Below are 25,300 nucleotides of genomic sequence, written 5' to 3'. Positions count from 1 at the left end.
CAATTAATTAATATAATATTAAAACCTTGACAACCGGCGAGTATCGATTTCAAAATCATATTTTTCACGTGCAACTATATGTTTTCATATATATTTATTCTTTTGGTAATATATTTCACCATCGCTGCGGCCGAAGAAATATAGACACACTCATTCAAAGATTCTACCCAACGTATTTCATCAAATATGAAGGTAAAACTTAATTTGACAACTATTTGACATTTATTGGTATATTAATTTTTTTCAGAGCAAACAGAAATTTTCAGTATCGGAGAAGAATCTCCTGAAAAGACAGTCTCTAGATAATTACAGTCCCCTAGATTTTCGCTCGAGCAGAAAAATTTCTAGTAACCCGTTGATACAAAAGAATATAAATTTTTTGCGGGCGTATAGTAATTTTCTAGGGAAGCAGTCGTATGGTAACACTGGGAACGCAGATTCCTATTTCAAACAGAGTCTGAGACGTGAACCGTTTAATTTGATTCGAGATCTTCAGTTGACAAATTTGGTGAGATCTACCGCATCTTTTGAGAGTGTTAGCCAGGTATGTTTTCGTTTTAGTGGTCTATCAAATTTGATAAATCAATGATTAGAATTTAAGTAGAAACATAGTTTCAAGTTTACATGTGGTATGGTTTCTAGCGACATATCTTCATTCGTTTGAGCCCAACATATTTAATTTCGGTTAAGTTCACAATGATAAGATGGTAATCGTACACCGTAATTTCACATTCTATTGCTACTTCATTTACTTCATAATTCTTAAATTTTTTTTGAATGTATAACTGTAAAAGTTATTTTTTTTTCACATCTTCATTTTGCCTTTTTTTTTTTCTTATAAAGTTAATTATCTCAAAATATAAGTAATAGTATATTATATTTTGTTATGGTTTCCGACGTGTTCTTCTGATGCCTTCCACCAAGGAAGAAGAAACACCCACAATAAAAGAAAGGTTAAGAGAAACAGCAATGAGAAGAGAAAAGCAAATCCACGTTCAGGAAGCTATCAAAAATACTAAGAAAAGCCAAGAAACCTATTCTACCCCTACATTTAGAAAATAGAATAGTGTACACAGAAACAGACAAAGCGAAAGTAATGAAAAATACGCTAGAAAGAGGATTTTTGAAGAACTATCATCCTGATGAAGATTAAGACTTCACAGAACAAGTAGAAAGAAGATATAGGAATCCAAAAAGAAGAAAGGGTAACATAGGTATTATTCACACCTCCCCTGAAGACAACTGATCAAGTGTACCAACGTCAAAAAAGCTCCAGGACCGGACAACATTATAAACACAGCTCTAAAAAATCTGCCAGCAAAGACAATAGTATACATAGTGAATATAATTAACAACATCCTAAGACTAAGATACTTTCCTGACAGATGGAAGGAAGCCCACGTAATAATGATCGGAAAACCAAGCAGAATCATACTAACTAGACTGAAAAAAGAATCAGAAGCAATCAGAACAATACCGAAAGTACAGTTTGGTTTTATATCATATCACTCATATCAAAAAAGGATTCAATGAAAAGAAATATACAGCAGCAGCCTTTTTACATATCAGTAAAGCTTTCGACAGAGTATGGCACGAAGGCCTGCTGTATAAAATGAGCCAGTATGGTTAAATGCGAGGCGATGACCCGTCTCCTCTTGTCATACCTAGCCGACAGAAGGTTCAGAGTTCGGATAGGGCCAACCTTGTTCAAAGTCGGGACTATGGAAGCTAATGTACCACAGGGGGCGGTGCTGTCGCCATACTTATACACCATATATACGGCAGACAAATCATCTGAACCCAATTCAATGCTAAACCTGTACGCAGACGATACAGCGATAGCTGCTAGCAGTATAAACCCAGATCTAGCTAGCAGACATCTAGAAAGAGCACTCAACGAACTTGAGGCATGGAAAATAGCAGTCAACCCCAGTTATAGCTTGGGGGTCAGATAGGTACCGCTCCATTAAGGAGTGTGATCGGTTTGATCTTCAGACATGTGGGTCCCACTGATCCATTGAAACACACATGTCACTCGGAGCTAGGGTTTGTATAAATTGTGTGAGTGTGTGTTTAGTTTATTTCTCTGCTAGGACCGTATTCGAAATAAAGCGAAAAGCTTTATATGATAATAATTTTTTCTACCTTAACTACCAATTTCCTTATCTAAAATTACAGTTATTGATACAATCGAGTTGTCAAGAATTTTATTTCCCCTACCCAATCTAGATCATACTTTTAGACTTTCAACAGACGCACAAGATCTAGAAGGACTATTTTAAAACCCAGGAAGATCTTAGAATTTCCACATAAAGAAGTCAAACCGAAAAAGTCAGAAGAATTTTCCGTAAAGGAACTTTTTCTAACTAATATCAATAATTATTCGGAAAGTGGATCAGACAGTGGCGTAACCCCGGACTTTTCAACCGGAGATAATAATTTTTTGTCTCAACATAGTGACTTCCAAACCCATCCTTTAGGTAAGTATTGTAGAGACTGTTAATTGACTTAACAAATAAAACTATACTATATGAGTTTGCATGACACAAGGAACACAATAACTTGCTTTGATAGGACTTTTTAAATTTGATTTCCTCGCTTTTATTAGTTTTTTACTTTGACGTCTACGCTTAATCACGACGCAGTTGTAAGTACTGATTTATTTTCAACTTTCTTAGTCTTTGTCATTTCTTCATTGTTGTTGATGCTTTTTTGACATTTGTTATTTTCCTTACAGGTTTTGCTTTTTGTCGGTAACTGCAAGTTTGACTTGCTACTTTAACTTTCTTTTTTCTTCTTAATTTGGTTTTGTAGGTCCCGATGACGACGATGAGAGGTTGACGCTACCTTGAATGATCCTCCAGCTTCTCCTCTCCTCATTAGTATCGACCATCCAGTGGCAGTGGCAATATTTTTTGATAAATGTTGCAACTGTTACCGTATCAACTATGTAATTAGCCATGATATATTTCTTTTTAGCTTGAAGAGAAAAACAAACTCTTTCCTTAAGGGTTTTTATAGCAATATTGACCATTTTAGACGTAGAAAAGGTTTTGCCGAGGATTTTTCCTTTGTAGATTGTTAATATGTTTGTATGGTTCTAGATTAGCGGAAACGGTTATTGATGAGTTTCCCTATTTGCTTTCTTGTACAAATAAATTTATATAATAAATAATAATTTATATAATAGTATAACCTCAATGGATGCGGTTGGTTTCGATTGTAATATCATCTCTTTTCGGTGATTTATGGTCCTTCATTTTCCTAAGTGCTTTATTTTTGTTTTAATATTTCTTTTATTTTTAATTTCCATAGAAAAAGTCGAGGAAACTTTAGAAGAAGACGACAACGCTGCGGATGCACGTAAAGATAAAACATCCCTACAAGATATCGATAAACTCAACGATCGTTTGGATATATTACTTAAAACAGCCATGAATGTTATGGTAGAAGACGATAGGGAAAAGGAGGGGGAAGAAGAAGGAGAGGGAGAAGGAGCAGACATGGAAGAGAAAATAGGAGAGGCAGAAAACGCAGGTGAAGAATTTGATGAAAGTGATTACACTGGTGGTGGTGGTGAAGAATTTGCAGGATTTGCTGATGATGTAAGTAACGTCTAAGTTATTGTCTTTATAATTAAATTTCTGTACACTTTTCATTAACACTAAAATGCAACTACTTTAAGTTATATTATTTATTTACAACTGGCTTGACACAATAATTTATTTGAGACTTATAATAACGAATTTATAATATTGACTGCTTGAATCTAAATTATTTCTGTATTTATATTAAGTTCCGTTAACCTAGAGTTCATTCAATTTTGCTAGAAGAAAGTGGACCGGTTTATTTTATATTTGATAGTCACTTCTCGATTCATCAGAACCAGCTTTGAAGCCTTCACCATTAGCGGCGAAGGGTTTGGAATATACCTGTCGACGCTCGAATCTTCGGGAAGGGTACAGATCGGTAGCTGGCGGCGAATATAACATTGCTCACTCCTTAAAAGATGGTTCCTTCTGGAACTTTATCGAGACTGGAAGTAGATGGCTGGTATCAGCGGCTGGAAACAACTCTCAGTTGTATAAAAGTGACAAGGGACGGTTTTTCCTTCGCACCTGTAACTATACGGATTGCAATAGACTACAAAAGATCTCCTCGACCATATTTTGGACCACCCTCCAATCTAATTGACGGCACACTAGCTTTGGCATGGCTAACTTTTGCACGTTGGACTCCAGTACATGCTCTCTCAATTGAAGTAATGCTTATCATACATATTGGTAGGTAGGTTGGTCATGGGAAATGCAGTTTGTTATCAGATAGAAAAGATACCGTGATGAATCTTAAAGTTTCAAAGCTTTTTCGGGAGTTGGCAGTTGGCATTGAAGTTCAGTAACTCGAACAAACTTCCTACGAAAGCCGCATTCCAACCCTGATGTATCTTTAATACTGGCCGAGATGGTATGGACCAGTGAGTAGTCATCTGGACGTGTGAGTAGAGCTTGATTTTCTTTAGTGGTAACACCATGTCTCGCTTTACCGGTACCTCCATGAATTCCTTAACTCGTCCATTATTCTTCGCAACTCGTTTACGTAATCTTCACTAGCTACATCTTCTTTAGGTCGACATCCAAACTCTAGATCACAAGGTAGTCGAATCTCGCATCCGAATAGCACTTTTGCTAGTATTTGTCCCGTTGATTCATTAACAGCGGATCTAAAGATCATTGCGAAGAATTGAGGGTATTGGTCCCAGTCTCGCTGATAATTGAACACCATTTTTGTCAAATATTTGCTAACTGTCTTATTCATCCGCTCTACCATCCCATCCAGGCACTCCAAATCGGTTGATATAAACACATCTGCAACAAATGCTGCCTTTTGGCCTGAAATTGCATAGATCTCGACCCACTTCGTGAAGTAATGCATTACGACCAACATTTACACTTATACTTGCCTCCATTTTCACTTTCTCGAAATGACCCAGTAATATCCAAGGCTATTTTTTCAATCGGACTTCCAACATTGCATTGTCTCGTAGGAGCCTTTTTCAGTAAGGTCCGTTATTCGTAGCACAGGTAGAAAATGGCAAAACAGCATGCGTCGATGGCAATTACGGTTGGATTCGACAACAACGTGCTGGTGGACGGATTGTCGTATACCACAGGTGAATATTTAGCTGAATCTCAAACATGGTGAGGTCAGCTACTATCTAACGCAGATGTTCTCAGGACATGGCTGCTTTTGAGCATATTTGTATCCTTTTAAACATGCCGATTCTCCAAAGTGCCTGTCCTTGCTGGGGTCAGTGAAGATGAGGAGCACGTGTTCTCCATGTCTCATCTTTTCAACTTGCTGCCTAATACTATAGAAGTAGTTATCAAACAGAAAACTTGACCAGAGACCATAGTAGGAGAAATGCTTTCATCGAACGCAGCTTGGGATACAATCAGCACAATCGCGAGAGAAGTCGTCCAGGATATTTGCCGCATTGAAAGGAGGCGCGCTGAAAAAAAGCGGTTAGAAGGAGAGAAGCAATTACTTCGACAGCATAAAGGAAAAGCAATAATATAATAATCTTAATAGTTTTTTTTATATAATATATATATTTTTATTTTTTTTTTCATAGGAAGATGATGAATTGAAAGAAGTGGAGGCAATGATAGAAAGAGCTTCCAAAGAGTTGGCGGAAGTTGCAGATGAAAACCAAAAAATACTGGAAACTTTAGAGGTAATTATATTTTTGTTTAATTATCTTTTCTCCCACTTTTCGCTCTATCATTAATATTAAAAAGTTTGTCTAATTTGTGCTCCAATGCCACAAGGATTTGGGTACCCTCCTCATATCAAATAAGGTTCAAATACTTGCTTGCCTTAAAATTCCAGGGACTCTGAGGGACATAATAACAGCAACTATAAAACTAGAAGTCAGCCCAAAAGCATCAGCATATTAAATCGTCTATAAATCTTATAGTCACGTTGTAACGATATAAAAAGGGTAGGGAGACATTAGATTAGAACAACTCAAGACGAAGCCAAACGGAGCAGTTTATTGGTTATCCATGTTCAGTAGTAGACTTGACGTTGAAGATGGTGATCTATACTTCCAATATTTATAATATTTCATCCATAATGAGCTATGGTGGTTAAGTTAATTAGCAGAGTGCGAAAACTACTTATTGAGAGAAAATGGAAAAAGATCATTGGGGAACGAGGACATATCGAAGTTATAGAAATGCATAGATAAAGAACGGCAGTAACGACCGATGTTAAATGGTATAGTCTAAGATGTAACGGCCATATCGTTAGAACGAAGGCTGATAGAATCCCAAAATTGTTTATTATTACGGGAGCAAGTAGTAAAAGGGGAAGTAGTATTAAAGTCCAAGATTGAAAACCTTCTAAACTATCGCATTAAAAAAAACATGAAGACACAACACTAAAGGATGGGGCTTCTAAGATTTCTTGCGCTTGCGCTGCTGACTTGCACTGTAGTTTCTTTTGTTGTTATATATGTAGAAGATTTTGTTATTCTTTATTATTTATTAACTCGTTTCTAATGATTTTACAAAGTTTTATATACTTTAAGTTAAGTCAACAATTGAATTTTATTACTTATTTTTATTTTTCTTCTTACAATATTATTAACTTAATTAAATAATATTTTTTTAGGAAGGCGACGAAGAAATAGAAAGTAAGTCTACCAGTCATTTAGTATTTTACCTTTAGTTTATTGGTTAGGTTAGGTGAGGTTAGGTACTAGTCTCCTTGAGGTAACATGATATAGCGCTACTATGTGCTGTGTTCCTCGTTTTATTTTTATAAAGTTGGTATAGCTTGTCTCAATCTGTGTAAAATATTTTATACGCTGCATTTAGAAGCGTAATTCCTCTGTGGTTAGAGCGTTTAAAGATATCTCCTTTTTTGTGAATGGTGCAAAGTATTCCAATATTCCAATCATTGAAAAGTGATTTCTGTGTCCATATTTCTTTTATAAGCTACTGTAATGTCATTAATGTATCGTGGCCGCCTTCGTTATATAATTCAGCTAGGAGAATATCTATTCTGGGTGATTTGTTTCCGGCTAGTTTGTTAACTGCATCTTTAACTTCAAGAATCGTTGGTGGTTCCTCTTCCCTCTCATCTATTCCCCTTACCTCATCTCTTTCGTCTTCCAGGTTTTCTACTTCTTCCTCTATATCAAGTGCCTTCTTAAAGTATTCCACCCGTCTATTTAATACATTTTCTTTCCTTGTTGTTAATAGGTCGCCATTTATTTCTGACTTCTGACTGCATTGTCTTGTGGTTGCCTTGAATTCTTTTCTGTTGATGTTCTTTCTTATAGAATGCTCTGAATTCTTTTTAAGCGATTTTAAGTACCAATTTTTAGAGGTTTTGTTTCAGAGGTTTTTTCTTATTGACATTCATATTACTTGTCTTTGCCTTGACATCATTGTCAGAACTTTCCCTGTTTGCTATTTATTGAGCTTTTTAAAACATTCTTCTCGATTTTTTCGTTTATTTTATTTTATCTCTACTACTTTCTCCTTTCCTTTTCATCTTTAACAAGTTGTCTAAATTCATTCTAATATTTTCTTTCGTTGCTCTTTTACTTAAATTCATTCATTTTATAAATTATCATTGTTATGGTTGTACTTTATATATCTGTTTTTTCACTTAATTTAATACCTCAGAAACTACTGAACAACCGGCAACAATTAAGATAGACATATAAGCAATATTTGAATGTAATTTTTACCTTTGGTATATTTTTTACATACATTTATAGAAACGGAAGAAGACGCCAAAGACGCTCAAAAACCTCAAGAAATCAAGTACAACGAAGCAACAGACCACGCCGTGTTAAAAGAACTAGAAGATGCAGAACGACAGGCAATTCAAACAGCCAACATAATAAGCAAATTGAAAGAACAAGTCACGATCTTATCTAAGAAAGAAACAATGACGGAAAAGGAAGCCAAAGAACTCGAGAAGATGAATATGGAATTGAAGAAACAGATGACCATTTTCGAGCAAAGAACTAAAAGAATCCAGGAGCTGATCGCACGGTCTGATCTGTTTGAAAACGTGGGACTCTTTAAGTCGTCGTTGAGGTAAATGTAATTGTTTGTAGTATATTTCTACATAAATCTTGAAGAACAAAAGATTTACACTTCTGAATTAAGCAATTATTTGTTTAAAAGCTACATTTTTTTAATATTATTTATAGCGTTGGCAAGATCACTATAATAAAATCATATTTAAACTTAACTAGAAGACCTTCTCTTTTAAGATTCGCTAAAAGATCATTAAGCATTACTGACTATAGTAAAAGTAATAAAACAATATCTTACTGTTTGTTCTTTAATAGTTGATTGAACTCTAAGCTAGGAATTTTTTTTAAATAGGAATCTTTTAGACCTGACCTAATATTGAAAGTAGATTTTTGTTTTAAACAAATCATTTTTTAGCCACAAAGAAGACATCTTACCAAAAGTCGTAGTATGCGGAACTACAGAACAGCAGATGCCCAAAATACTAATTTGCGACGGTAGCAAGATCAAATCCAAATCTGACCGCAAAAAACGACCATCTTCAGCAAAATCATCTCGAAGACCAGATATATGTACTTGCGAGACCACTGACCAAGGAACAGATCAAGACCTTTTGGAAATGACGCAGCACTATCAAAGAGCAGATTTAGAGCTTCTGGGAATGAGGCAGCAACAATTGCCGCCGCAAATGCCTTTCCAGATGATGTCTTCAATGATGCAGCCTCAGATGGCACCACAAATGGTACCGCAACAGGAAAATACGTGCGAGTGTCACCAACCGCGAGCACTACAACGAGCACAGCAGATGCCGATGACGCCTCAAATGCAGATGCCGATGTCGCCTCAAATGCAGATGCAGATGCAAATGCCGATGCAAATGATGCCGCCGGTTCCGATGGTCCAACAAGTAAATATGATGCAACAAGCTCCACAAAGGACAAGATCTCCATTTCCACCAATGGAAGGTCCGATGGATTATGGTGAATTTGAATCACCCAGGGTATGTAAATTTTATTTGGTATAGGCCTCTTCATCACAATCTTTTGCTGTGCATGCGTTAGTATCAGTCATTTTTGCGTACTGTTTGTTGTAAACAAGCATGTTAGGTTAGGTTAATAAAATAAATAATATTGGATATTATTTATTTAGAACACACGTAATGATTCTTAACATCCACAAGGAAACTAAGTTCCTGTAGGCGGTTGTATACCATATATTAAAATTTTTTTAATAAAATCCTTTATAAAAAGGTATATACAAACCCAGTCGGGCTATGTTAAATAGACAAAACGTTTTCGGAATAAATATTCCATCATCAGTGTCCTAAAAAAGTATTTAACCACTTACTTACTTAACCACTTACTTAATTAAAAAGAACGTGTATTTAACCAAGTATTTCATTCATGTTCTTTTTAATTAAGTGTTAAATACTTTTTTAGGACACTGATGATGGAATATTTATTCCGAAAACGTTTTGTCTATTTAACATAGCCCGACTGGGTTTTTATATACTATTTTATAAAGGATTTTTATTAAAAAAAAAAAAGATTCTTAACATGTTTATCAAAACAGCACGAAACTATTTTGGGCGGATTAAACTTTATTTGGTATTGGGAGAGAATAATAAATAAGGCTCAATTGGCTAATCCTTAGATGTACCTATTTATAGCTATTTATAGTTGTGTTGAGGTCTTTCTATACCATGCTCTCAGGTTAGCAAGTCAGGATATTCTTCTTCGTTCTGGGGCCCTTTTTCCTTCAATTTTACCCTGCAAAATGCATTGGAGTAGCTCATATCTGCCTTGATTTCTCATTGTATGTCCCAAGTAGTGCAGCTTACAGCCCTTCACGATGTTGACCAAATCTGTGGTTGTGTTTATCCTCCGTAATACTTCTTCATTGGTGACTTTGTCTGGTATCTGCAGGATACTTCTGTATAACCGTAGCTCAAAAGCCTGAAGTATCTTTCCCACATAATCCTGTGGAGATTTCCAGGTGTACAGTTTCCTTGGGTGTAGCTTAAACCAGGTTTTCATTATTACTAATTGATTTTTATCCGCAAAACCCAATCGTTCCGGTTTCCTAGTCTAAATGATTCAATTGCAGATGATGTTTTGCTGGCCCCAACTTTGGCGTTCAAGTCACCCATCACAATGGTTGGATTTTGATTTTTTAACCTTTTCACGACTTGATTTATGCTATAATATAGTTCTTCTACCTTTTCTTCTGTTCCTTCTGTTGTAGGTGCATACACTTAAATTATATTGATGTCGATTTGTCTTGCTTTTAGTTGTATGAGCATCACTCTTGCTGAGATTAGGATAAAGTTATCAACAGATTTTATCTCTTTTTTTGTCAATATAATAGCGACACCTAACTCATGTTTGCCGTTATCTGTTCCAGAATAGTAAACGCGATGTTCTCCGATATTTTCTGTTTCTGAACCTGACCAACGCATTTCTTTTATTCCCAGAATATTTAATTTCATTGGGGTTGCGTGACTCACAAAAATACTATTTGGATGTAGACTAGTCCTCTTTCTATCTTTTTTTATTACAATTTATTGTGTGTCCGTGTATTTGATTTCGTTTTTTCTCTCCATTCCTTCATGTTTCCGCATTGCTCTTTCCACTGTTTTATTTTTGTGATTCGTCTCGTTCTGTTTTTTCTTCTTCGTTGGATTGAGGCCCTTCTCGTAACTTTTTTAATCATTTGCAGGTCTTTTGATAATAAATTTAATCTAGATACAGATACTGCATTTAAAGATATTGAAGACATCTTTAAACGCCTTCGATCTTTCGGCATTCAGTGGTGATTCCAAAAGTACATAATTTTATTATTTAGGTATACTAATTTTTGCATTTTTCTGATTGTATTCAAAGAAAAAGCTCTAGATGGTCTAGATATTTTACCGGATCGGATTTTTTAGTATCTAGATTTTCAAGATGTGATTAAACTCTCAAAATTGTTACGTAATATCACTAGTTTGCAGACGATTGTAAACATTATGGATTTTTAATAACTGTAATTTTCAATTGTTGAATCCTGTGTCGTAATCCTTTCCCGCTCGTTATTTTGTTTTTCTTGTAGGTGTTCTTAAAATTCTTTATATTTTTCTTATATTCTATTTAGTTTTTTTCTCGGTATACTACAGTATTTAATGCTTGGCGTTTATGTTTGCGGTTGTGTATTGACCAAGAGATCCTTAGATAGTTTCACTGTCTGCTTATTCTAGCTCATTTAGCGTTAACCAGAAGCCACGTGCAGATTTATTTTACGGACGAGAGCTAATTAACGCTCCTAAATGATTTTGATGTTTTTTGTAATGTTCTCCTAAATATATATAATAGTCTCCCGTTTTATACCGCTGTCGCGGCTTTGGGAGTATAGCAGGGTAGTCTGCTATATCTAGGGCCTACGGTATACAAGGAAGGTAACATGGCCAATGCTACGCTTCAACCGTCTATTATTACCCCTGGTTTTACCCAAGGTACTCATTTTTATTCAGGCTGAGTCGACCTGGGGCCTATAGACATCTTTAAAATGTCTAGATGTTCTTGCCGGCGGTGGGATTCGAACCCCGGACCATTCTCCTAAATTGTAATATAAATATATAAATATAGTAGGTACCGGTTTTTGATTGGTCAACAAAACATGAACAAAAGTCTTATTGACGTACATTAAAATATAAACTCAATAAGTGTCATTTCAAAAAAATGTCAAAACATTTCATCAAATTATTGTTCTAAAATGTTCTGAAACTCAAAATTTCAATTGATGTAACCATACAAAATTTTCGGTATTTTACACACTCAATTATCGCTTTCATATGGAATAAATAGAAGAGAGGAAACAGAAAACTTTTTGAAACAAATTTTTAAAAGCTTTTCCGAAAAAAATATTTTGGAATACTTATATACAGGTAATACTATTTATATATTCAACCTATATATTATAGAAATAATTTTCTGCTAGTATGTCATCATCATCATCAACTTGTACGCGTCCACTGCTAGACATAGTTCTCCTTTAGCTCTTTCCATCTGTCTCTGTCTTGTATTGCTTCCATCCAGTTACTACTTCAGGTCGTCAGTTCTTCTGCTCCGTAGAGCTTTTTGTATTGGCACTCACTCGATAATGCATTTTGTGCATAGGTTGTCTGATAATCTGGGTACATATCCTATCCAATTCCATTGTAGTGACGCGATTTTTTTGATAGCGACTGTTGTTTTTGTTCCACGACATATTTCTTTGTTTGGGATTCGGTCTCTCTGAGAGACACCCAACATCTGGCGCTCCATAGAGCCAGATTTCTCTTATGTCTCTTTAAATTAATCGGCGGGTATCTTTATTTAATTTCTTTATTGTTGTGTAGTTGCTTTGTGGTATTTTGGCTTAGTTTTTCTTTATGCTTCAAGACGGTATGGCAGCCCTCCCTTTCCGTTTCTTTTAGTGCATTCATTATGCCATTATTTGCTTATTCCATATTTTCTCTTGGTAGTTGTTTTCTGGGGGAATCCATTCTTCTTTTGTGTTTTTATGATCATCTCGGTTCTTTCCAATTTGCCATTTAATCGCATCTTTACTCGAATTAATCTGCGGTAGCTTCTTATTGAAAATTTGTTACGCACTTCGATGTCTTTCATATTTTATTTTCTTTTCATTATGATAAAATTTATGATTTTTGACACTACCACTTGAGCTTATCCATGTCCATTTACGTTGTGGCTTTTTATCGAAAAAAGAGTTTATCTTTTAGAAGTTAAGTAGTCTTTGCCCTCGCTTATTTCTTTTTCGCCTTAAATCGCCCCTAATTATTATGTAATGTTGGTGTAGCATGTAACACTATTCCTAGGTCCTCATAAACATCTTCAATTTTTTCATCCGAGTGGGTAGTCGTAGGAGCATATGGCTGGATATTCTGGAGCATAAGCTAGTATATACAGGGTAATAAATTGATAATCTTTATTCTTATAATTAATATTAAAAAATTACAATGGCAGTTAAATTGATTTTTCAAGGGAAGATTTGCAGTGAATATTTTTAATCCTCAATGTTAGACTTCTGTTAAATACTAAAAAAAACTAAAGAAATGGACAAAATACATTAATAAGTTTTTTAAAGTGAACAGAATAGATCAATTCAAAATATAAGTAGAAGAAAAATTTAAATGACATTAAAAAAGCAGCAAAAATGGCAAACATTGGTTGCTCTCTGCAGTGAATGTAGAAAAATATCATTAAATTGGCTTTGAAGGTAATACATGGTTGCATATATAAAAAAAAGCAAGAAGGAATAGATGATACTCAGTTTGGGTTTAGAACCGGATTAGGAACCAGAAAGGCATTATTTGCTTTTAACATGATAACTCAAACATGCTTAGATATACATGTGGATGTGCACGTATGTTACGTTGATTTTAAAAAAGCATTTAACAAAGTAAGACATGACAATTTGGTCCAAATTCTAAATAAAAAATGTAGACAGTTCCTTAACAATAATAACTAACCTTTACTGAAATCAAAGAGCACAAATTGTTATAGTTAACGAACCCAGTTCAGAAACTGATATTAAGAGAGGAGTGACAAAAAATGATTTATTATATCCCCATTACTATTCAAAATGTTTTTATATAAGTACATTTTTTATATGTATAATAAATATACTTCTTCTACTAAACCCCAATCATACCATCTGTATTCCCATACCATTACTCTATAATATAAAACTGACAGTATTCTTTAATTGTATTTTATTTATTTTGTTCTAGTCTACGTCTCGTCCACAAACTCAAGGCGCAAAAGATCAACCAACAGGAATGTCGTGCGGAAAAGGTCGTGGAATATGTCCAACAGAAATAGAATCCCGCCTTCAAGAATATTCAGAAAATACGCAGTTCCTGGTAAATACTGTTAATATTATAACTTTTAGATATTTATCTTGGTATAATTAGCTTTTTATTGAGACAATTCGGATGTTTTCCGATCTCTATGGCTTATCTGGTAATTCCTGGTTTATATAAACGGTTATCGTTTTAACCTGTACGAATATGTTGGCCTAGAGGTGCAATTGTATCAGGATTGCGAACGGAAATGGATGGAAATATAACGTTGCTAGATACTATTTCTTATGCCCTGTAAGATCGTGGGCAGTTTGCACAAGGAATTTTATAAATTCCGTATTGATTTATAATGTTGTCTTTGATTAATCGGACAAGAGATGAAAGTTTTTGTTGTGGCGTAAATATTATCCTTATTTTCTTTGATTTTGTTGACAGTCATGTCGATTTTGGCAGTAACACCTTTGATATAAGAAATAAAAGCTTTCGTGTCATAGGGATCCGAGTCCTTCAATTGTGGTTGAGAGGAAGATTAATTCCTGTGGATGCTTCTATTGATACGATTCTCGTGATAACTGTTTTGCATTAGGTCCGTTAAAGGAAGAGATCTCATTGGATCTCCTTAAATAATTGCTGCAAGGGCCTATTGATCTAAAAACAAAGGTATTAATGACTGAATTATGAATTAGTTTGTGAAGGCCGGTGATGGAAATTGAGATGCAATTACATTGGTATGGGTGGATTTTTGGTAAACAGAGTAATGGAATCCTTGGGATTGACTTTTAGCGATGAGAATGCCGAGAAACCGTAATGGTGAACCAGTTTCTATCGTCAACGTGAACTAGATACTAGAATGTTTACCATTCAGATGGGTTTGATCATTTCTGTTCACTGGTATTTCCAAATGTGGTATTCGTTACATTATCTTTTAATTATTAGCTCTATCAATAAATCTGTGATATTAAGAATTTTTAAATGAAATAAAATTATAAGCAAATTTATTGCTCTATATCAAGCATTTAGTATTCTTAATATTATTATAGGAACAACAATTATACGATATGGAAGCTGAAGTGAAGGAGATGCACCAAGAACTGGTAGCTGTCCAAAAAGAACGAGAACATCTAGAACAGCACAGGAAGATGTTTTGCTCACCTCCTCCCTGTAGCCTTCCAACATGTCCTCCTACACCATGTTCCCCAATTCCTCCATGTAATCCATGTAATCCACCACCAGTATCATGTGGACCAGTAAGTACTAACACTAGATGTAAATAATTCCTTACATTTTATTAACACTATGATTACTATTGCAGCCGTGTGAAGTCCAGCTCCGAGAACTACGAGAACAGTACAAAAGACTGCAAGATGATTTTAAAAGTAAACTCACAGAAGTCGCCGGTCTCAGAACTGACAACGAAAAATTGAAAGATAGGACACGACAAGCTGAAGATGCAAAGAAAGATGCGGAGAAACAAGTACGCGATCTGGAATTAGAGATTAAGAGACTCAAAGGCAATCTTAAAGGACCCAAGGTATGACAAATATATATATATATTGTTACGAACATACTTTTGGCATGGCCCAGGTAACGGTTGCATTGCATATCTAATACTCTCGAAAGTTCGCGGCGTATCGAGTGCGAGAGAGAATAACCGGTCACGTAGGTGAATTAGAGGTGGGACAACGCCAGAATATTCTCGATACAGTAACTGTAGTATATATAGGTAACAGTGTTAGAAGTAGAGTTAGTCGATAAGAGAGTACCGAACTGTAAACTTATAAATAAATATATGTATATAAATTCGAACCGCTCGTTTTATTTAATCACGCTACAGTTGGTGTTACGGTGTGAGATTTGCAAATAAATTCAGCAGTGACTTTTGAAAAAGACTTTTGAACTTGAAAAGTATTACTCGTCGGGAACATCCGCGTAGTGATCTTTATATAAAAGAACATTTAAAAAGTACGTGTGTGCCTGACCAAAGATGCTGCTAGTAGAACTTTCAGTAAAACAGTTGCGTGAGCAGCTAGAAGAACGCGATGAAGACTGCAGTGGGTCCAAGAAGACACTCCAAGAACGACTGAAGACTGTTCTCAACAAGAATGGAGAAGACCCAGAGACATTCCAGTTCCAGTCAGCAGACGAAGCCGTTTTAACTAAAATAATTGATGGAAAATTCGAGACTGTTTCCAAAAGATTCGATGAAACGTCTCAAATGATAGAAGAATCTTCTCGAAAGAATGACGAAAGATTCAATGAAACGTCTCAAATGATAGAAGAATCGTCTAAAAAAAATGATGATAAATTAGAGAACGTTTCCAAAAGATTCGATGAGAAATTCGAAAATGTATCTCGAAGATTCGACGAGAAATTTGAAAATGTTTCTCAAATGATGGAAGAAACTTCTAAAAAGAACAATGAAAAATTTGAAGAAGTTTCTAAAACATTTGATAAAGTAGAAGAGAAGATCAAACAGTTAGAGAGCATGATAACTAATACAAAAGTACTACCACCAGTTAATACAATAGCCTTAGATCCGGTAGTGAAAGAAGAATTACCCAGAGACGAAACGACACATAATATGAGATTCAAATTGCCACCATTTGATGGAAAGTCTTCTTGGTCCATATACCTTAGACAATTTGAAGCTATTGCGACAGCCAATCATTGGACAGAACAAGAAAAAGCTGTTTCCTTGACTGCTGCTTTACGAGGTGATGCTGCAGATATCCTAAGATCGATTCCTAAGGGTCAAGAAAAATGTTACCAGACCTTGTTCACTCGACTAGACAAACGTTACGGAGATGCCCATCTACAACAAGTCTACAAGGCGCAACTAAGAAGTAGAATTCAACGAGCAAGTGAAAATTTGCAAGAGTTTGAAGCAGATGTTGCTCGTATAGTGCGGCTGGCTTATCCGGAGGTACCAGACAACATTTTAGAAGAAATTGCTGTAGATACCTTCGTCAATGGGTTAAAAGAAAGTGAATTACAGAAAGCTTTACGACTAGCAAGACCAAAAGTTCTAGATGAAGCGCTCGCTATTGCCTTGGAACATGAAACAGCCAGTCAAACTTCACGGAGTCATCGAGTAAGAACCATTGAAGAAGGCGACGAACCAAACGATGAACGTCTGGAAGAAATGGTACGAAAAGTAGTTCGTAACACGATGCCGAAGAGACGCGAGCCCAGATGTTGGAATTGCGGTGACGTAGGTCATATTCGCCGTAATTGCAAGAAAATGATACAACAGTCGGAAAACTAGAACGGGTCGACAACAAGGGGCAACTGCCGACCTCGAGAAACACAGCCCCCATAGTAACTGTGAACATTACGTCCTCAGGTGGAATTCATAGCTTGTACATAGAGGGTCGTATCAATAATAAATGTAGATCGTTTTTGGTAGATACAGGTGCAACGAGAACTATTGCACGGCCAGAAGTAGTACGAGGCCATCTTAAATTATTGCCTGCAACAGTAAAGCTTAGAACAGCAACTGGTGAGATAATTAATACATATGGCGAGGCTAATATGTCAGTATCCATTGGCCAGACCACAGTGAAACATACAGTATTAATTGCAGAGATCTCCGATGAGTTCATATTGGGGATGGATTTACTAAGGAAAGTTGGGGCTGTATTGAATGTCAAAGATGGAGTTCTCGAGATCAGTGGTGAAGAGTTGCCGTTTCATGAAGACAAAGAAGACGTTATCAGCTTAATAACTACTTGTGACGTAACAATACCCGGTAATAGTGAGAAAATTTTGATGACCAGACCTGATGGTAACTGCCGAGAGGGAAGTTTAAGGATGGTCGAAGATGTGAATAATGCCGAGTTCCTAACGGCAAAAGCTTTGGTGAGAATTCGAGATGTCGTCCCTGTAAGAGTTATGAATTTAAAGGGAAATGCTATTAAGTTAAGTAAAAGAACTTTGATCGGACAGTGTGTTCCCGTGGCTTCGATTTGTTCCATTAATACTAATGAGAAACCGTCGAAATCTAAGTATCCAAAGGAGCTTGTTGAGACGATGATTAAAACGTGCCAAGACCTTGATGATGAACGAACAAAAAAAGTGAAGTCTATGCTGATAGAATTTCAAGATGTTTTTGCCATGGATAAGAAGGATAATGGCAAAACAAGCATAGTAAAGCATAAAATTAATACCGGAGACGCTCAGCCAATCAGACAACAACCTAGACGACTTCCATTTTCGAAAAGAGATGAAGCCGAAGACATCATCAAAGATATGAACAAACAAGGGGTAATTGAACCATCAAACAGTCCATGGACATCACCAGTAGTCCTAGTAAAGAAGAAAGATGGTTCAACACGTTTTTGTATTGACTACCGACAGCTCAATGCAGTAACTAAAAAAGATAGTTATCCTTTGCCCAGAATAGACGATACTTTGGATACACTTTCTGGTTCTCGTTGGTTCTCCACACTCGATCTGAAAAGTGGATATTGGCAAGTAGACATGGAGCCAGCTGATCGTGAAAAAACCGCATTCTCGATAGGATCAGGGCTTTGGCAGTTCACAGTTATGCCCTTTGGTTTATGTAATGCCCCGGCCACATTTGAAAGATTAATGGATGCAGTTTTAAGAGGTCTAACATGGAAAACATGCCTGGTTTATTTGGATGATGTAATTGTAGTTGGAAGATCCTTCGATGAACATGCCAATAATCTAACAGAAGTCTTTCAACGATTGCGGGCAGCGAATCTGAAGTTGAGTCCGAAGAAATGTCACTTGTTTCGACGAGAAGTGAAGTACTTGGGACATATTGTAGCAAGTAATGGTGTAACAGCTGATCCTGAAAAACTTGCAGCGATTAAGGATTGGCCAGTACCAAGAGATAAACACGAAATTAGAAGTTTTCTTGGCCTATGTACATATTACCGCCGTTTTGTCAAAGGATTTGCCAATATCTCCAAGCCATTAACAAAGTTGACAGAAGAAGGCAAAGAATATACATGGAGCGAAGAGTGTCAAAGAGCTTTTGAACACTTACAAATGGCTCTGATCAGCGCACCGATTTTAAGCTACCCTAGACAGGCAGGAAAATTTGTGTTGGACACCGATGCAAGCAACAGTGCAATAGGAGCTGTTCTTTCCCAAATCCAAGATGGACAGGAGAAAGTCATCGCTTACTTTAGCAAAGTCTTGTCAAAACCAGAAAGAAACTATTGCGTTACCAGAAGAGAATTGCTAGGCGTAGTGAAGGCTTGTGAGCATTTCCATAAATACTTGTATGGCAGAAAGTTTCTTCTTCGCACGGATCACGCTGCTCTAAAATGGCTCCTACAATTTCGTAATCCAGAGGGCCAGATGGCAAGATGGTTAGAACGATTACAAGAATATGATTACGAGATCGAACACAGGGCTGGCAGAGTTCATTCAAATGCTGATGCCCTTTCGAGACGGCCGTGCAGTGCAAATTGTAATCACTGTCTTAAATTAGAAGAACGACTTTGCCCCGTGAGACGAACCACCGTCATTAATGAGCAATGGCAGCCTCAACAGCTACAAGACGCTCAAGCAGATGATCCATGTATAAAAAGAGTATTGGATTGGATGCGTCGAAGTGAGAGACCTTCTTGGCAAGACATTAGTGCATGTAGTCCAGAAGTCAAGTGTTACTGGAGCCAATGGAATTGCCTAGTGCTGAAAGATGATCTTCTGTATAGAACCTTTGAGAACGATGATGGTACAGAAACTAAGCTTCAGTTGATTGTACCTAAAAGTAAAGTGTCAGAAGTATTGCGTCAGTTGCATGACGGTGCATCAGGTGGACACTTTGGTATCACGAAGACTCTGCAAAAGGTTCGAGAACGGTTCTATTGGGTGAACTGTAAAGATGATGTAAGAAGATGGTGCCGGAAATGTGAACTGTGTGCAACCAGTAATGGTCCAGCTGGTAAAAAGAGGGCACCCATGAGACAGTACAATGTTGGTAGTCCTATGGAAAGAGTAGCAATCGACATTGCAGGTCCACTTCCAGAGACAAATGATGGAAATAAATATATCCTGGTAGCCATGGATTATTTTACGAAATGGACTGAGGCCTATGCGATACCAAATCAAGAAGCTGCTACCGTTGCAGAGGTACTTGTTAAAGAATTCTTTAGCCGATTTGGTATTCCTTTGGAGATCCACTCCGACCAAGGGCGAAATTTCGAGTCAACCCTTTTCCAAAACGTTTGTAAATTGATTGGTGTCAATAAGACCAGAACGACACCCCTGCATCCTCAATCAGATGGAATGGTCGAGAGAATGAACCGAACAATGGGTAAACACCTGTCCAAAGTTGTATCAGAACATCAAAGAGATTGGGACCAGCACATTCATTTATTCCTAATGGCCTACCGCTCGGCCGTGAATGAAACTACAGGCCAGACTCCAACCTGCCTGATGTTAGGTCGTGAAGTTCGTTTACCCTGCGACCTAGAGTTTGGCTGCAGACCTTCCGAAGAACATGTTGCAAGCGAAGATTATGTCGACCGCCTGAAGTTAAGAATGAACAACATTCATGAACTTGCCCGACAACACATCCAGATAGCCAGTGACAGAATGAAAGATCAATATGATTCTCGATGTAAGAGTGAAAGCTATGAAGTAGGCGATCTTGTTTGGCTTTATAATCCACAACGTCGTCGAGGCTTGTCTCCCAAACTGCAAAGACAATGGGAAGGTCCATATGAAATTAAAAAGAAAATAAATGACGTAATATACCGAATTAAGAAGTTGCCGAAAGGTAAACCAAAAGTAGTTCACATAAATCGTCTTGCACCATATGCTGGCTCAAATGAAACAGAAGAAGCACGAACCCTTCAACATGAGATCAAAGATGACCGGCGACCAAGCTTTAATGAATTTATGTCAAATTACGCAGAGAGAAAGAGTGCTAGATTCGGCGTGACCACAGAAGTTCAGCAGGATCTTTTTAGTGTTCCGCATAACGTCTCTCTAGCCCACTGTGTTGCCCAAGATCTTGAGATGACTAAAGGAATCTCATCCGTATTTTATAAGAAATTCGGTCGTTTGGACGAGTTAAAAAACCAGCAGCCTAAAGTTGGAAGAGTACTGAGATTAGAAGATGGTTCCCGATCTTTGCTGTATATGGTGACCAGGAAGTCTTATACAGACAGGGCAAGCTACGAGGATATATGGCGTGCTCTAACTAATTTGAAGAAAATTGTGTGCAATTACGACATCAAGAATTTGGCCTTACCCAAGATAGGCCATGCACTAGATAATCTGGACTGGAAGATTGTCAGAAGCATGCTTGAAGTGATCTTCCGAGACACCGGCGTACGAATTACTGTGTGTTGCATTAACCCGATGGGATCGTATCCTTCAAAGTCAGTAGACTGTTATTTCTTTCTAAAGGGTTCATGCAGAGCTGGAGAGTCCTGTAGATTCCGCCATGCTGTGCCTACCGGAGTTGCTGATCGGGACGATCAGATTTAAGAGGGGAGCAGTGTTACGAACATACTTTTGGCATGGCCCAGGTAACGGTTGCATTGCATCTCTAATACTCTCGAAAGTTCGCGGCGTATCGAGTGCGAGAGAGAATAACCGGTCACGTAGGTGAATTAGAGGTGGGACAACGCCAGAATATTCTCGATACAGTAACTGTAGTATATATAGGTAACAGTGTTAGAAGTAGAGTTAGTCGATAAGAGAGTACCGAACTGTAAACTTATAAATAAATATATGTATATAAATTCGAACCGCTCGTTTTATTTAATCACGCTACAATATATATATATATATATATATATATATATATATATATATATATATATATATATATATATATATATATATGAAATAATTTGAATTTGACCAAAATTTTCTCCTTTGCGTTTTTTTTTTGCATCTGAGTGTATAATATAAATAACAATTATTTTCAGGAAGTAAGTAAAGAACAGTTTATAGAGATAGAACAACAATTGGCAGTAACGAAACAAAGATTTAGAGAAGCGCAGGATGAGCTAGATGAGCTGAGATTGTTGGTAGAAGATCAGCAGAAGCAACTAGACGATTACAGAAACAAGGTAAGTGCTTACAATATGCCCTTTTTTCATTAGAAGTGCCGGGTATTACTTGATTGCCTGTTCGAGCGTTAAAATCCCCCAATATTATCATCTTAGTTGGTCTACTTTTTGTTGTAATTCGTCATAAAACGTTTCACTTGTTGTTTGGGGCTCGTTATTTTCTAGGCCGTATACTCCGAGATCTTACTTCTCCATTCTTATCTTTACTGCAATCCTTTCTGATATGTATTGATACTCTTTGATGTGATTTTGTTACTTTTGGTATATTAGTAAGACTACATCTTTGACAATGTTTTCTTTAGCTACTCCACTGTAGATTAGTATGTATTTACCTAATTGTCCTTTTCCTTTTTTTGTTTCATGTAGAGCGCAAATGTCTATTTGTTTCTCTTTCAGCACTTGGGTTATTTCTTGGTCCCTTGAATTAAGCAAACTGATATTCCATGTAGTAGTAATTCTCATCTGTTTTGGATATTTTTTGTCAACATTGCTATTAGATATTTACTTTACGGATTGGTAAAATGATATACTTTTTTAGTTACACTTTGAAATAATAATTTAATTTTAGCAGATAATTTATTTCCTAAATTTAACTAAACTTATTTCCAGTACTTAGAAGCTCAACAGCAAGTAGAAGAACAGAGGAGACAGATAGATCTAATGGAAATAGAGAATCAAAGAATCAGTGAACAAGTTAATCTGGAAATCCACCGGGTGAAAATACAGTTTTCAGAAAAAGTCCAAGAATTAATGCCTTTACCTGACATCTTAAAAGCAACCCAAATCAAACTGCAAGAAGCTCAACAGATGCACCTTTTAGCAGAACGAAATAACGAAGCGATAGCTAGAGAATTGAAATTATATAAGGACAAGATTGCAGCCATGACGTCAGAAATAGACGACGTTAAGAGCGATCAACAAATGGGTCAAGATGCAAAATCGATATTGGAAGCTAGAGTGAAAGAACTGGAGGAGCAGTTGGCGGAGTTGCAACAAGTTAATGCGTCTTTGGTTAATGATTTAGAAAAATTCGCGGAGAAATGTGACGAATATGAAAAACTGGCCGATGAACGTTTGCATGAAATTATACAACTGGAGTCGCAGGTTCAGTCTCTAAGAGAAGAAACTGCAAGGCAGGTGTCGAGGATAAAGGATCGATGCGAGATTGTTAGAAGGTAAGACAATTTAATTTTTGATCACTAACTCTTTCATTTTTGTAGATTTATTTTCTAGTATATATCTAGTAGTACATATTTTCTTCTTCTAATTGACATTTTCTGTCTACATGTAGACATATGACTCCTCCACCTATGTTGTGTAAGGGCATATCCGTATTGCTGAGATTTTACCTGAGTTACAAGGATACAAAAATATCGAGAGTGCCTAATACTGTCTTCGATTTACCGACTCAAATTCTATTGACTGTTTCAGTTATTTCTTTCTCAGTATAATTATCTACTCTCTGTTTTCCACGTGTATAATTTTCGACCCTTTTCTGTATTTCCTTATTTTGTTTTTTATCTAGTACTGTGATTTAAACGATTAAATTTTTTTTTCTACAATTTTAGATCAATGCAAAAACAAATCGGTGACTTAGAGCGCCAACTGGCCCAAAGCAGAGCCCAAGCCAAAGCAGCTCAAAGCGACAGAGACGAAATCAGGCAAAAGATGCAGTCTCAAATCAACAATCTGAACGAGAACTTCGAAGACGCCCAAATGAGAATACGGAATCTACAGGGTCATGTCAATTTCCTTAAAAACTCGTACGGAGATACTTTTGGTGTCGGTGAAAAGGGTTCTAGATACAGATCTACCGATAATAAGGATCCTTGTGATTGCAATCCCATTTATTAACAAAATATTTTTTGTGTTTTATTCATTTTATGAAAAAATATTTAATATACCACAATAATACCTTTTTATACAAGTTTAAAACGTTAATTTTTATTAGAGTTAAGAATATTTAATAAAAATATCACAACAAAAGGAATAAGGAAACTGTGGATAGAGAAGAAAAAATAACTTAACATAAAATAATTTATTTTAATAAAATTATTCTTATAAAAATCTAACTATTCACATACAATTTACAGTAAACAATATTTTAACAAGTTAGAGATGATTTGAGCCACTAAAAAAGAAAAAATGTCTTAGTAATTGTTTAAATTTATGACAATATTAACTTACTTCTGCCAGGTTTAGTTTTATGCTGCCATTTTGAAGGGGATCTTTTGATTCAAAAATGTCTAAAAGAGAAACAAATATGTTTACTAACAATTAAAACATCTTATGGAAAACTAAGATTATGGAGTAGATACATCAATCGATACAAGCCTAATGGAAATTACATCTATCCTGAAAATACCCCCTTCCCAGGCAAGCCATGATAACTTTGAAAATACTTTTTTTATTTACACTTTAAATTTATCAGCAATATCTGCATTAAAAAAAAAGTGAAGAAAGAAAGAGAAAATTAATAAAAAAAAGTATACAAATAAAGAAAACTTCAATTGTGCAATAAACCTCCATTGATCTAGCTCAGGAATGCGTATGATCCCCTCACGAGCAGTGATAACAATCCAGAGTAATTCTTAACTTTTTTTATGCATCTATTAACTTGAAGAAGTCAAAGTGGAATCTTATCTCGAATAAAGTAAAAAAAAAAGAAAGAAAAAATTAAAGAACTAAGAATGAAAACAAGATAAAAACAAAGAAAAAGAAAAAACTTAAAAAAAAGAAAGAAAACAAATAATTAACGCCATCAATCTGCAACATAGAAGAAAATTTATAAAGTGGAGGGATCTTTTAATCACACAATCTTAAAGAGCAAACACCTAAGACAAGACAGAAAAAAAGACAGAAAAACAAGAATCTATAAAGCAGCCATTAGACCTATATTAACATACACGGCGGAGAGAAGACCTGACACATCTAAAACTAGACGACCACTAGAAATAACAGAGATGAAAATACTCCAACGAATATCAGGGAAAAGTCTGTTGAATAGGGAGAGAAGCGAAAACAAAAGAAGAGCATGCAATATAGAAGACATAAATAGATGGGTGACAAAACGGAAACAGAAGTGGAACGAACACATAGGTAGAATAGCAGAGGTTAGAATACTACGAATAGCATGAGATAACTCACCAAATCGACGAAAAAGTATTGGCAGACCAAGAAAAAGATGGTGCGATAATTTAAACAATTTAGGAGGCTAATATTGAAGAAGAAACAGGCTTTAAAGCCTACATACAAGAAGGAAGAAGAAGAAGAAGAATCTGCAACATGTTATGTTTATCTATATTCTTAAGAGATACAGTAAGAACAAATATACTTAC

General features: G+C 36.1%; 2 protein-coding genes across 3 annotated transcripts in view; one reads left to right on the top strand and one right to left on the bottom strand.

The window, feature by feature from the left end:
- The first annotated feature begins 10 nt into the window (after positions 1-10).
- On the top strand, positions 11-23,901 carry LOC140434041 (uncharacterized). The gene is made up of 14 exons (XM_072522032.1): positions 11-192; positions 248-544; positions 2,243-2,480; positions 3,316-3,605; positions 5,633-5,734; positions 6,676-6,697; positions 7,793-8,117; positions 8,475-9,057; positions 13,828-13,959; positions 14,940-15,146; positions 15,212-15,430; positions 21,819-21,962; positions 22,572-23,137; positions 23,531-23,901. Exons 1-14 carry the CDS (start codon positions 187-189, stop codon positions 23,814-23,816), a joined length of 3,417 nt encoding a protein of 1,138 aa, XP_072378133.1. The 5' UTR covers positions 11-186; the 3' UTR covers positions 23,817-23,901.
- An 84-nt stretch (positions 23,902-23,985) lies between these two features.
- The window catches only part of CalpC (calpain C), an 81,234-nt gene continuing 79,919 nt past the window's right edge, over positions 23,986-25,300 (bottom strand). For both annotated transcript variants that reach the window (XM_072521182.1, XM_072521183.1), the window contains exons 10-11: positions 24,150-24,208; positions 23,986-24,093 (exon numbers count right to left, since the gene is read on the bottom strand). In XM_072521182.1, coding sequence (XP_072377283.1) covers positions 24,067-24,093; positions 24,150-24,208 — 86 coding nt within the window. In that variant the 3' untranslated portion in view covers positions 23,986-24,066. The remainder of the gene's footprint in view (positions 24,094-24,149; positions 24,209-25,300) is intronic.

Source organism: Diabrotica undecimpunctata, chromosome 2, assembly GCF_040954645.1.
Source record: "Diabrotica undecimpunctata isolate CICGRU chromosome 2, icDiaUnde3, whole genome shotgun sequence".
In the NCBI taxonomy this organism is placed as follows: domain Eukaryota; kingdom Metazoa; phylum Arthropoda; class Insecta; order Coleoptera; family Chrysomelidae; genus Diabrotica; species Diabrotica undecimpunctata.
This window is presented reverse-complemented; position numbering and strand designations above follow the sequence as displayed.

Bases quoted from the DNA above. Each gene is read 5' to 3' on its own strand.
- LOC140434041 (XM_072522032.1), top strand. The intron at 6,698-7,792 runs GTAAGTCTACCA...ATACATTTATAG, and splicing joins AGGCGACGAAGAAATAGAAA to AAACGGAAGAAGACGCCAAA. The intron at 8,118-8,474 runs GTAAATGTAATT...ATCATTTTTTAG, and splicing joins CTCTTTAAGTCGTCGTTGAG to CCACAAAGAAGACATCTTAC.